We start from the raw sequence: 14,171 nt of genomic DNA, 5'->3' as shown, positions 1-14,171 counted from the left end.
ATTAATTTAAATAAGAGTAGTTATCATTTCAGATTTTATCTACTCATTTCCTTTCTGTAGATTTTAAAGACAATTTCATTTATGAACACTCAGTACTGTCCTATGATAGAGCAGAATTAAGGTTGAAATCCATTTTTATGTTATCTACTTTTATTTGGATTTGATATCCTTTGGTTGTTGAGATTTAATTATTAACACTATCAGAAATGTTTGAACTGAGCTTTGATAATATTAATTACCTGACTGTAATTGGATTATTAGCCCCTTTTGAATCGGTACATTGCCAAATAATAAAATTAAAAAAAAAATAAGCTCTACACAATAATCCCCAGCTGTTTGCGGAATATGTACCTTGATTTACTCTACCAAAATTAATATACCTTAATATTATGCATTAAATCATTAGCAAATAATGTAATGGGAGAACATTTGTACATTTTAGGTACAAGATAATTAAATAACCACTAAAATTTCAATTATTAACTCTTTTTAACAGAAATTATAGAAAGAAAGAGTTTGGCCTACCACAAGTATGAATAATAATCTGTTTTTACTTATGTATTTATATGAAAACTGACCATTATAAAAATGTTTAAATGTAATAAGGAAAATGTAAGCCCATAAATTAGCAAAAACAGGGTGCACCTAGTGAGCATCTGCAGGTCAATTTGGCATTGACAAAACTGTATTAAGTGAAATTACAGTTAAAAAATTAAGTTTTTTTTTAAGAACTTCATTTAAACAACCCACTCTAAATTTGCTATTTACAAATGCATTTTTTCTATTAGTTTTATTTACGACATACTAACCATTAATGTTTTGTTTTAACATTAAAATTAATTAATAAATCTACATTTATTTTTTGCTATCGTCACATTAGGGTTACAAGATTACAGAGTCATCTATTGTACTTTTATAAAAAAACAAAAAACCACCATGTCGTCAAACAATATGAGTGTTTTACTTTTATAGAAAACACATTTATTTATTTAATTTAAATACATCATAATTTTTACCATTTCTTAGCATTATATATTTTTTTAAGCATCTCTGTACGCCTAGGTCAGTATCTTTTCAAGCTCTCTTTAAAATTTTAAGCTTCATTCAATGAGCAGTTGACGGATGATTTTAAAACACAAGGTTAAATGGATTTATTCAGAGAAGACTGATTGTGGATAATCACGGCATAATTTAATTCCTATTGGACATTTTTACTAAAAATAAAATTTTATCATAGTATGACAGTTTGGTTTTCCTGATAGTATCATGAAGACGTTTCATTGCTTCAAGATAATATGCTTGTCTATTGTGTTGCCTTCTGGAAGAAATTCATGGTGATCAATGCTCACATGGACAAAAAAAAGCTGTCAACATGTCTTTAATGTTTGACTGCACTTATCTTACTTTTTTTGACCGTGGAGATCCTTTAACCACCCATATTATTATGATGATTAAGCTTTTGTTTCAACATCATATTCAAAGTTCTTAAAGAAGCTATATTTTTACAAGGAACATGTTTTATCATTAAATTCTTTACATATAAAAGTTTAGAGCTTATTTTGAATCAAAAGTGAGTTTTAATTAAGTATAAAATAAATTCTCTTACTTATACCTGTTTTTAATCATTACTGTGGCCAGAATTCAACAATACCATTGAATATCTGCTTGAACAAATCATCTTCCTATGCTATTGTCTGTTCATGAACTTACATAAATACAGATTGAAAAGAAGCTCATCTTATATTTAATTTTATTGCGACATTTTATACTGGCCCAGTATCAGTTCTATTTTTTGGTACAAGCATGCGGCAAAGTTTTGTGTCCACAAAACTTTAATTACTGTTAACAGTATGAGGGCTGCTTACTGCATGTCCTAATCACTATTTAGGTCACAGTATACTTTCAAATTATAGTTATTTTTAGTGAAATTGCATCTTGATTTAGCTATTTTAAGACCGCTTTGATCTGTAAAATATTCAGGAACTTTCTTAGATTTTGTGGCATATGACTGTAAAACTTAATATTGAAGATGCATTTTCCCTATGTAATATTTTACAAGCATAAAATATGATTTATGTATTTCAACAGGATTCGAAATAGGATTAGTACAATTCTGCAGTAAACGATTAGTGCACAGCTTCCTCAAATAATTTTTCCAAGCTGTATTTGAAATTTTTGCCGTCTCAAATTCATTTTTGTAAAAACTGACTAGTTATATAATTTACAAGCGAGTAAGTAAACAATATTATTTTATTGAAAGGCGATTGACTGTCTTCAAACAACATATCTTTTTTATAATTTCTGTATCATTTCTGCATGTTGATTTATTACATAACCAAAGCTCAGCTTTTTGTTATTCGTGTAAAATATATTTTGATATAAAATAATTTTTGTGAATTTTAAAATATTGAACCTTTTCTTTTGTATTCATGTCACACTAACTGGAAAATTGATGTAACAAGCAGTAACAAACCAGCCAATACAAAAAGCAGAATGGGTGGCACAGAATATCTATCTTTTTACATCAAAATTTTTATAGGAAAGCAGTATTCAACAGTTATTTAAGATAAGTTATATCAGAAGGGTTATTGAATATTATTAAATAATAATTCCCTTCTATTATATCTAGTTGTTTGTTACAGAAGAATTTATTTCCATCAGAGTACTGCACTAAAATAAACTCCTAAATAAATAAACACCTAACCCAGATAACAAAAAAATAAAAAATAAATAAATAAACCATAAATAAATCCAACACAATTAAAAGTAAAAGGAAACAACAATCAAAATAAAAAAGAAACTGATAAACCTTAAATAGGAATAAAAAAATAAATTGAATAATTACCAAAAACAAGAAAATAAAACTCCCTTCTAAACAACTTTAAAGTAATAAACCAAATAAATCCACCCTCTATTAGGACCTTTACGAAACTGAATATAACCTAATACCTTCTGCTCAAATAAAGTAAAAAAAGCAACACCCAGAAGAATAAAAATAAATAAATAAAAAAAAAAAAAAAAACATTTACTATCTGTAAAATTACATAATTAAATTCTAAATCTAAAGACTTAAAATCTGTCAAATTAGTAAATTAATTATTATATAACCAAAAATCCTTTTGTACCAATTAGAATAAAAAAAAGAAGATAGAAACCAACCTGGCTCATGCTGGCTTGAACTCAGATCATGTAAAATTTTAAAGGTCAAACAGACTTTTCTTTTTCCTGTTTAGTCTCCGGTAACTACCGTTTAGATAATTCTTCAGAGGATGATATGTATGAGTGTAGTCTTGTACATTCTCAGTTCGACCGTTCCTGAAATGTGTGGTTAATTGAAACCCAACCGCCAAAGAACACCGGTATCCACGATCTAGTATTCAAATCCATGTAAAAATAACTGGCTTTACTAGGACTTGAACGCTGTAACTCTCGACTTCCAAATCAGCTGATTTGGGAAGACGCGTTAACCACTAGACCAACCCGGTGGGTTAAAGGTCAAACAGACCGAAACTGTAAAACCTACCCCACAGAAATTTTTAATCCAACATCAAGGTCGCAAACAAATCTATCAATAAGAACTCTCCAGATTTATAATGCTGTTATCCATAAGGTATCTAAATCTTAAAATCAAAATAAAGGATCAAAAACAAATAAGTAACTGTAAAAAAATAAACTAAAAAAAAAATTATAAAAAAATAAACATCTATAGGGTCTTATGTCCCTCTTCAAAATTTAAGCTTTTTAACTTAAAAACAAAATTCAAATTAAATTAAAAAAATAAAGTATAATTATCGTCAAACCATTCATTCCAGACTAATTATTATGCTACCTCAGCACAGTCAAAATACTGCGGCTATTTAAAATCATTGAGCAGGTCAAACCATAAACAACAAAAGGACATGTTTTTGATAAACACGTGAAATTATTTTTTGCCTAATTCATATTTAAAATTTTCAAATCTGCTAATTTAATCATAATTAAAAATAAAATAATTTATTTAAATAAAGTAAAAAAATAAATTGGTAAAGAAAAAAATAATTAATCTACAACGAACTTAAAATGATAAAAGATATTAATAAAAAAAAAAAAAAAAACATAAATTATATAAAAAAAAGAGCTTATCCACCTTAATTTAAAATTTCAAAATGAAAAAAATAAAAAATTCTTGATTAAATCCAATTACCAGATAAAAAAAAACGAATTTCATTTCAAAATGACCCCAAACTTATAAATAATTATTCAACAACAGTAACATACAATTTAAAGTAAATCTTCATTATTCAGGAAAAAATATCTAAGAAATTAATTAACCCTGATACAAAAGGTACTAAAAAAAATTATTATTCTAAATTAAAATTTAATTATCCCTTACAGTACAATTAACTAAATAAAAAAAAAGAGACAAAAAAATTTTTTTCTAAAACCTATCAGACCTAACTGAATTGAACAGTTAAAATACATTTATTATAAATAAATAAAACCCAAAATCCGTTCCTAGATACACTTTCCAGTACATCTACTTTGTTACGACTTATCTCAATTTATGAGAGTGATGGGCAGGCGATATGTACATAATGAAGAACAAAATTCAAAAAATTAATTTAAAAAAATTACTATTGAATCCAAAATTAATAAAAATAAAAAATTAATGTAACCCATAATAACCTCCTTTTAACTGCATCTTGACCTAACATAAATCTAAAAAAAGAAAAAGAAAATAAGTTTTCATTACATTCAACGACAGCAATATACAAGAAAAAAAGCAACACCTTGCAGCTATATTATGGCAGTTTTAACACATATGAGGATATAATGCAAGGGCCCTTTCTTTTGATTTGTTTTTTCTCTTGGTGAAAAATGCTTTGACCATTATCATCGCCTGAACGCGATTATTTATTTTGAATGAAATAATGTATTTATGTAATGTATGTATAATGCAAATATTTATGTAATGAAAAATGTATTTAGTTTTACCTGTAGCATATGCTATGATCAAAATATCTGCTTTATGACAAACGGCATAAATAGCTGAAACATAGTAATTCAAATATTTGAATATAAACGGATGGCTCTTAAGGAATTGTAAAACATAAGGTATCAATATTTCATTATCCCCTATAACGGTTCATATGTTAGGCCCTAGGTTAAACTTATGACACTGTACCACATAACAGACACAATCCACAAGAATGTGGAGCACTGTTAGTCGGCAGTCACAGCAAGCACAAAGGCATGCATCAATTTGCATCATCAGATATCCATGAGTGAGCCTAGTGTGCCCTATTTGTAAACGGCAGATAACTTCCTCTTGACAGTTATTTCTGCACGAGGAGCTCCACGGTAATGGTGTTCTTCATCGGACAAACTTTATTGTTCATAGTAGCATTCCAATCGCCTACAAGGCACTCGTGGAATCTGAGCAAACAAATATATGTTGAAATTTTGTGTAATTATATTTAAGGCATTATTAATAGCTAGCAGCTGTGAAAAAAAATGCTGGTGATGCTGGGAAGGCCAAACATGTATTTTCTATTGCCAACCACAAAAGCACACTCAACAGAATTATCGTTTTTAGAGCCTCTGTACAAACCATAGCAGCAGGAATCAAGCTATTTATATCATAAAATCTGTTTTGGAAAAAAAAAATCGGATGTGTTCTTTTTACTAAACTGATATAGATCAAAGCAGTAATTAACAAGAGAAGGCCACCAAGGTGGGTAATAACATGGTTCAACAGTAAGGACTGAAGGCAACTGTATACTTAGAGCTGAGAAAAGGTGCTGAGCTCTGATGCCTAGCAGAGCAGTAAATCTTGGCTGTTCCTGGTATCGATTAACATGCTGGTTGGAGAATACTATATCAAAGGTTGGATGAGTCGGTTGCATTTTAATCGGAGCCATATAGGAGCAATCTGTTTCCGCCTATTCCATAGAGACTGCTCACCACTGTCCACCAATAGATTTACCACAGGGCTTGAGTGTAATGCACTCATGGCAAGATGGATGAAGAAACTGACTGTATTGAGCACCTTTAGAGTGATGCCCCATGCCGACGAATAAGCTACACAGCCAAAGTCCAAGCAGGAATGGACCAAAGCTCAGAAGAAGCGCAATATGCATATATGATTGGCTCCCCAATGGGTATTAGACAGAATTCTCAGCATGTCTAACATTTTTAGACATTTTACCTTCAGCTCCTTCAAATTTGTACCCTTGTTAGTCGTTGGTCAATCCACATACTTAGAAATCTAATCTGCGTGCATGACAACTGGTTTACTATATAAATATAGTCGAGAGTCAACATGTTCTCTCAACTGGGAAAAGCAAATGCACTTTGATTTTTCCACTTTGTTTTGTTCTACAAATAAAGGACAATCAAGACTTCTTTTGACAACCAAGATTGTGTTAAAATTCTATGTGAATGTAAATATGAATAAAACAAAGGTAAGGAGATGTGATATAATGGTGGAATTAGATATCAAAATGAATCATAAATTAACAGAATTTTTCTATTTAGGTAATAAAATTAAAATTCAAAGATACAGTGAATTAAAGTACAGTCAGAAACAGGCTGCCACAAACTTTGATGTATAAAAAAATCTCCTAATATCAGTTATGGATCTAAAAATTATAAAGATGTTCTAAAATTATAAACAGTTATGTGAACTGTAATACTTTATGCTATGAACCATAAAGAATAGGAAGAACAAAAAAAAGGATAGAGGCTTTTGAAATGTGTAAGAAGATGATGTTGAAAATTAGTGATAGTAGTATGAAATGAAGCGATTTTAAAATGTAGAGATTGAATAAATTTGTGGCAGAATCTTGTAATGGTATGAACTGCATAGGCAGACCATATATAAAAATGGTCCGTCAATAATGGTCTGAAAGTAATTAAATGGTAATTCAAAAAATAATTAATTTAATAAAATAAGTAGATGGTAAATTATTTAATAAGAAAAAACAAATTTTTTTTCACACACTAAACATAAAAATTCTTTTATTAATACTCAATATGTAAAATTTTGAAATGCTACCAATGTATTAGTTAAACTGCGATTATCCCGAATAAACATATATGAAATTCTTAGAATTGACAATGATTAAATAATTACACGAAAATTCAATATTATCCTAAAATCAATAAAAGAATAAAAACAGAAAACTGGTTTATTTGTTTTGTTTATTTAATCGTGCAGAAAATAATATTAAACAAAGAGGATTAATTCATATATTACAAACAGAATATACTTACAGAAACAACAAGGAGGAGCTGTTTCTTAATACCATTCCTGCGATAAATCTCTTAAAATAAATATTCTGAGTAATATCATATATAAAAGCTCGAAATTTTTTGCCATCAGGTTAAATTAGCTTGGAGGTAAGTGTAAGGGGTGAGCAATTTTGAGACGCTTTTTTAAATCACACCTAATTTTAAAAAAAGTTGTTATTAAACATTAGAACATATTAATTGGCAAAGATATTAAGTCTGTTAGAAGTAGATAAAACTACTTTAATTAAAGAGGGTGAACACCACCCACTTCACAAGAAATATTAGAATTTCTGAGATTTCTGTCATCAGAATCATCATATCATCACTGTCACTTTCACTAGCTTTTGTAAAGAAATAATAAATGATTCCATAGTATTGTCTTATCACATATATTCAGCTTCTGTTTCCTTAATATTATCACAATACACTTTCCAATATTTTTCATTCATATTGGCCACTTTATTTCTACATAGCCTTTGAATATCTACAATAACAAAAGCTGCTTAATAAAAGTGGGCAATTGTTTTGATTAAGCTTCTATATAGAAGCTTAATCAAAACAATTCACAGTAAGAAAGCTAATTATCAGGACATATAATTGAAAGTGGAAGGTTAAGAAGATCAATAGGAAAAAAGAGAGGTTAGAGAATAATACAGATTAAACCTGATTAAAAAGAAAAAACGGGGCTATTACGAACTCAGAGTTTGGCTGGAAATAGAGAGTGGAGGTGGAGACAGACATTGTGCAAGGGACCTACATCAAGGCAGGGCATCATATTATATGAATATATATAATAATAGTAATATAATAAGGCCCACCAATTTTGAGATCTGAAATTATACCAGATATTAAAGAACAGGAAAAACAGGAGTAGATGAACCTCCAATAGCAGAACTCTTTAAATATTTAGAAGATGAAGTAGTTAGAATTAAGCAAAGGAGTGAAGCAAGGCTGCTTTATCACAATCATTGTTCACTCTTTATGTCAAGGAAATGTTGAAAAATATATCGGGTGGCCAAAAAGGGGAAAGCATAGGTGAAATATAAATTGTGTCAGATTTTATGACGATCTGTTGATTGTAGCTGAAGACACTCAAGACATAATAAGGAATGATAAAAGTTACGAAGGTGAATGACAGGGAAGATCTGGATGCTATAACAGAAGAAGGAAAAATTGAACAAGTAAAAAGATACAAATATCTACGGACAATACAAACTGAAAACTGAAGGTGTAAAGAAGAGATTAAGGTGATTCTTTCTTTTTTCAAAAGAAAAACCTACTTTGTTGAATTATGGATCTGAACCTGAGGAAGCGAATGGTAAAATTCTATGTTTGGAGTAAACTTTTGTAGGGTAGTGAAACACGGACACTGGGAGAAAGATAAGATCGAGACTTCTGAGATGTGGTCTGGAGGATATGGAGAAGATTAAACGGGTGAATAGAGTAAATAATGTAAAAGTATTAAGAAGAATAAATGACAAGACAACAATATTGGTGACTATCAGAAGGAACAGAAACTGGATCAGGCATATAATTAGGGGAAAAGGGGTAATAAATATAGTTTTTGAAGGCTCCACTGAAAATCAAAAAAGAAGAGGAAGGAAGAGGCTGAAGTTAACAAGAGTCATAAGGTAGTGAAGGTTATAATGAGACGAAAAGGAAAGCACGAGACAGAAACAAATGGAGACAGTAGTGTTGCCAGGGACTTGCTAATATGCAGGACACCATAATGATGACATGAATAAAGTAATAGGAACATTTTTACTTGAGTTCTTCTTCACTCAACACTAACAATCATAAGATTCCTTCTTTTTAACCCTTTCATATAACACCAGGCTTAAAGACCTGAGGGAAGCTTTAGCTTGATAAAGTGCTATGTACGACACTATAAGCCTAATTGACTTGTAGTAAATTAGCTTACGGTGATACACCACGCTCCTAGACAGCTGGCAGACCAGATGGGAAGAATCTGATACGGGATACAGACTAATTACACATGTCACAATGCGGGTCAGTATTGACCCACATGTCATGATGTGGGCTAAGTACATGTCACGATTTGGAGAGTTAGATAATTTCCTTACTAAGTTCCTGTTGGGTCAAGGCTGCTTCAGGTCATATCTTTACACTAGGAGGCACAGCAAAGACATGTGCCCATATTGCACACTCTTGATGATGTTGAACACATGCTTTTCATGTATAAATAGGTGGATGAATCAAAGGGCATATGGTGGCAATACACCTGCTAGACACGAACAACGTACAGTAATGTGCAAATTAATCTGAACAAAGGAAATTTTTTATTTACTTCTATGTTGTAACTGCAATGCTTGTAACTTAAAAACCAATTGAAAACTTAGAGCAACAGTTGGTTGCTCTTAAAAATGAATTGTACCACAAAAACTGACCTCATTAAAGCAGAATATTGGTATGGTTTCATGACAAAGAAAAAAATGTGTAGTACACTTGTTGAATTGATGCCAAATCATGTACATGAAAAGAGAGATTAAGAATAAAGGAGGGCATATTAATTTTACTAGATATTCACAAATTGTACAAGTATGATTTATTTTCTAAATAAAGTTACTTTTTATTAAATAACATTGTGTTCGGATTAATTTGCATGTTACTGTAATCGGTGTCATGCCTGCTAACACTGAGAGGTGGAGAGCTCTCCAAGATGATAAGGAGCATCACTGCAGGGTGAGTGGCTGAAGAACACCCTGCGAGGATGAGGGGCGTCCATCTGCATCATTTAAGTTAGATTAGACCAGGTAGGCTAAGCCTAACTCACTGGGTTGGTCTAGTGGTGAATGCGTTGTCCCAAATCAGCTGATTTGGAAGTCGAGAGTTCCAGCGTTCAAGTCCTAATAAAGGCTTTTATACTTTTATACAGATTTGAATACCAGATCGTGGATACCGGTGTACTTTGATGATTGGATCTCGATTAATCACACATCTCAGGAATGGTCAACCTGAGACAGTAAAAGACTACACCATTTACATTCATATATCATCCTCATTCATCCTCTGAAGTAATACCTTACCGTGGTTCTGGAAGCTAAACAGAAAAAGAAGGTAGGCTACGACTGAATGTGGATGTACGTGTTCTGTTGATGCCTGTGGGATTCTGCCAAGTTCCTTGCGCCCCTTTCTGGCAAGTGATCCTGTGATTCCTACTATGCTTTTGGTGGGTCAAGTCTTTGCATGTCATAGAGAAGAAGTGGTTTTAGTTGGTAAAAACCCGACACTACTGTCGGTGCAGGCAGATAGTGTCTTGTAGAGATTTCCCCTCTTTGGACAAGTCTACAACTCATTGATTTGATATGGAATATTGTGCATAGAAACAGTTTTATCTAGAATTAACTATTATAATGGTGTTATAATTTTTTGCAATTTTCATTGTTTCATTGAATAGATCGTCTTTTTTTTGTAAACTGGCATTGTAGTTTATGTAAAATTTCACTTTAACACTGATTAGTACAAAGGCAAACACTTTTTTCTTTAAATATTTAATCTATATTTTTTCTTATAGAAAAAGTGTTTAAATTTTAATTAGACTCTATTTCTTTGTATTTTAGAACCATGGATATAATTTAAGGAATGTTATACAAAAAGTAGTGATGGATTCAATCATGTCAAGGGAGAATTTATTTTGTAACTAAGTCAAAGATCAAGACTATGAAGAAAGTAATTCTGATTTTGAAGAAGAGTAAGAGGGTGACAACTCATTATTAAGATGAATATGCCAACTGAATGTGAGCTCCTTGTTATCAATTCAGAAAAACAATATTATTTAAGTAAAGATGCTTGTATCTAATGAAGTACTAATGAACTTCCCAGAAATTGCCTCGTTCTTCAGCGCCAATTTCAAGAAAACAGCAGGCTTACTTACCAGTTTTCCAAACCACAAATGTGAAAACCAATCAGTGTATGGTAGAATATTGTTATGAATCAAGGTAACAGATTAAAAGAAAATTTAGACTTTCATTGTTGCCTTAACAACATTCAGATATGTAAACTTATCATATTTAATGACCTACATACAATGCAATTTGTACTAACCTACAAATTAAGTAAATTAAGAAAAATTAAACACACAATTAATATTGATAGACTAATTGGCAAGTATTACAAATTATGAAGAAAAATTTAAGTGGTCAGAGCCCAGTGTTACTGGTGATACGGTAATGCATTATATGTATTGTTATAAATAGTCATATGTGCAGTAACAGTGTATCACAATGACAGACTGCTATTCATATGTACTGATTTATTATCTCTTTACAATCTAATAGCTATATGTCGAGAATACTTCAATAATATGCAATTTCTTTTGTATTTTTCACGTATGGTTTCCCAAAAAAAGTCAAACATGTGATATAAAAAAGTGGTATTAATGGAGTCAGCTGTAAGGCTGAATATCACCTTAAATTCAGAGGAGGTTAGCATGTTGGATATGTAACAGTACATCAAGTATATGAAGAAGGAAAGAGGAAACCACATTACTTACCACTAGTCTAATTCAGACCAGTGTGCCTGATATATACTTGTATTATACTATACCTTTTAATCTCAGGAATGGCTGTGGCTTTCTCACAAATCTTTTATATTAAGTCAGGTTATTTAAAACCATTAGGCCCCAACTTTCTTTTTAAACTTTGAATTGCTATACATTTATAACTTGAGAAAAAGTAACTTAATTAATTTATTAAATAAAGTAACAGTTGAAAAACAGACTCTAGCTGGGAATTGTACCTGAGCTCATCCAGAATGCTATAGCCATAACCCCAACTATTTAGCGGAAACATTGTTGTAATCAGTTTTTAACAATAATTAAAATTTTTATTTTTAAAAAAATAAATACAACAGAAATAGATGTATATCAATAATAGGAATGCTGGAGATAGACAAACATTATTTCCAACAGCCAATTTACACAGATGTAAATGGTTATATATACATTATTTTCTAAACAATTGTTTTAACAGTAATATAAACAAACCTGAATAGGAGACAAACTACGCAACAGAAATAAATAACATGAAAAGAGGCTAACATAAACAGATATTAAGTGTTAAATTTCCAATCCAGGTATCGATCACCTATATAGCTGCTTCTCTTATACAGACAAAATCAGCCTGCATAAGATGGATTTAAATGTATTTACGTAAAAATACATAAAACATAATATGTAAATATTATGCTTACATTAAACAGGTGAAATTCATGCTGAGATATCTCCACATTCATTATATAATAAGTACAATAGTAGTATTGAGAGTCAGAAAAATAATATTTTATAAATAAATGATTTTACAATGAAAAATAAATCAAACATGTTACATATGTTTAAAAATAAAAATATTCTTGCCTTTCAACAAATAAACAAATTTTGATGTTAAAATTCACGGAGTTAGAAGACTGATCAAGAAAACAAAATACTTAAAAAGTTCATTAAACATTTTATACCGTATGTAGTCAGAAACTATGAAAATAGTTTTGCATGTTAGACTACTCTGAACAACTATAACAAGTTAAAATATTTGCTGTGAATTATTGCCAGGTAAAAAACATAAAATATGTTCATCGCTAAATACCTGCATGGTTGAATAAAAAAAAAAAAAAACAGTTATTTTTATATCAGAACTAATAAACATAAATACACACCATCTTCTTTGATCCACTGTTAGAAGAGCAGTACCTTTATTTTCAGAATAGTTGGCAATTACTACACCAACAAATAATGTCAGACCAATCATACATCCAAGAAATATGTAGACATGGATATATATTGCATGTACCTTTTAAAAATTGAAAGCGATTAATCTACTTTTTCTGTTATGGGGGTAATGGAAAGAATATTTTCAAATATTCATAAAACAATAAATAAAAATTATAATCTTTTTTCTTAAAAGAAATAATAATGTTATATAAAATAATATAAATAATAGTAATGTTCAAAGAACATTACATTTTTTATGACGGCACATACCTTCTATCTGCATAATTAAAATTGCATACATATACAGTGAAACTCCCCTGGGAAGGACACTTCCCAGTAGTAGACTTATCTAATACCAGACACTTTTAGACTCCCCGGTAGTTTTTTAGTGAAGTTAATTGATAAAATAATTCTTAATAATGAACACAGACAAGGAATTTACCTACAAAAAATATTCAATCAATTATGAAAAATGGATAGCGGGAATAAAAAAATTGCAATTTTCACAGTTTTATTTCATACTCAAGTGTGACTAATTTATTTATCTGTTGTGAATTGCATCACTTCGTGCCTAGATGCTGATGTTATGATTTCAATCATTTTATGTATTCATCATCATCAGTTGATGTGCGTGTGTATACTAGTCATTGTTACGGTATAGAACTGTATTATTTTTTGTAGCTCTTATTATTAGCTCTATTTTCTACACATACTTTACTATATGTTCAATTTTGTATATTTTATAAAAATCGTTACAACCATTGATACCACAACTTAAAATATCTCAAAATTGTAAATGCTTGACATTAAAAAAAAAGTAGCAGTTATAAATGTCTACGAAAAAGAAAATTAAGAAAAGAAAAGGAAATTGCAGAAAACTCTGTTATGGTGAGTTTAAAGCATCAGGGGGTTAGTTAGATAAACTCTGAATTCGATATAATGCTTCATATAAAAAAGTTTACGGCGAAGCTGTAGATCAGAATTTGGTGTGCGAGTGTAAGAAAAAGTTAAATGAAATATGCAAGAGTTATAATGAAAGAAACATTTTTAATTGTGATGAGACTGGTATTTATTTCCAGGCTTTGCCCATTGAAATATGTTTGAAAGAGGAATAATGCACAGAGGGAAAGATATCAAAAAGACTGACTGCTTTGTTGGCTGAGAATATGTCAGG

The 14,171-nt window shown here is 30.3% G+C and overlaps 2 protein-coding genes across 2 annotated transcripts in view; one reads left to right on the top strand and one right to left on the bottom strand.

Moving 5' to 3' along the window:
* Window positions 1–7,369: 7,369 nt before the first annotated feature.
* The window catches only part of LOC142327850 (sodium leak channel NALCN-like), a 42,234-nt gene continuing 35,432 nt past the window's right edge, over window positions 7,370–14,171 (bottom strand). The window contains exons 2-3 of the mRNA XM_075371198.1: window positions 12,943–13,076; window positions 7,370–7,427 (exon numbers count right to left, since the gene is read on the bottom strand). Of these exons, the coding sequence (XP_075227313.1) occupies window positions 7,370–7,427; window positions 12,943–13,076 (192 nt within the window). The remainder of the gene's footprint in view (window positions 7,428–12,942; window positions 13,077–14,171) is intronic.
* The window catches only part of LOC142327797 (uncharacterized), a 34,299-nt gene continuing 34,291 nt past the window's right edge, over window positions 14,164–14,171 (top strand). Inside the window, exon 1 of the mRNA XM_075371135.1 lies at window positions 14,164–14,170. Coding sequence (XP_075227250.1) covers window positions 14,164–14,170 — 7 coding nt within the window. The remainder of the gene's footprint in view (window position 14,171) is intronic.

The sequence above is a fragment of the Lycorma delicatula genome, chromosome 7, assembly GCF_047948215.1.
Source record: "Lycorma delicatula isolate Av1 chromosome 7, ASM4794821v1, whole genome shotgun sequence".
Lineage (NCBI taxonomy): Eukaryota > Metazoa > Arthropoda > Insecta > Hemiptera > Fulgoridae > Lycorma > Lycorma delicatula.
This window is presented reverse-complemented; position numbering and strand designations above follow the sequence as displayed.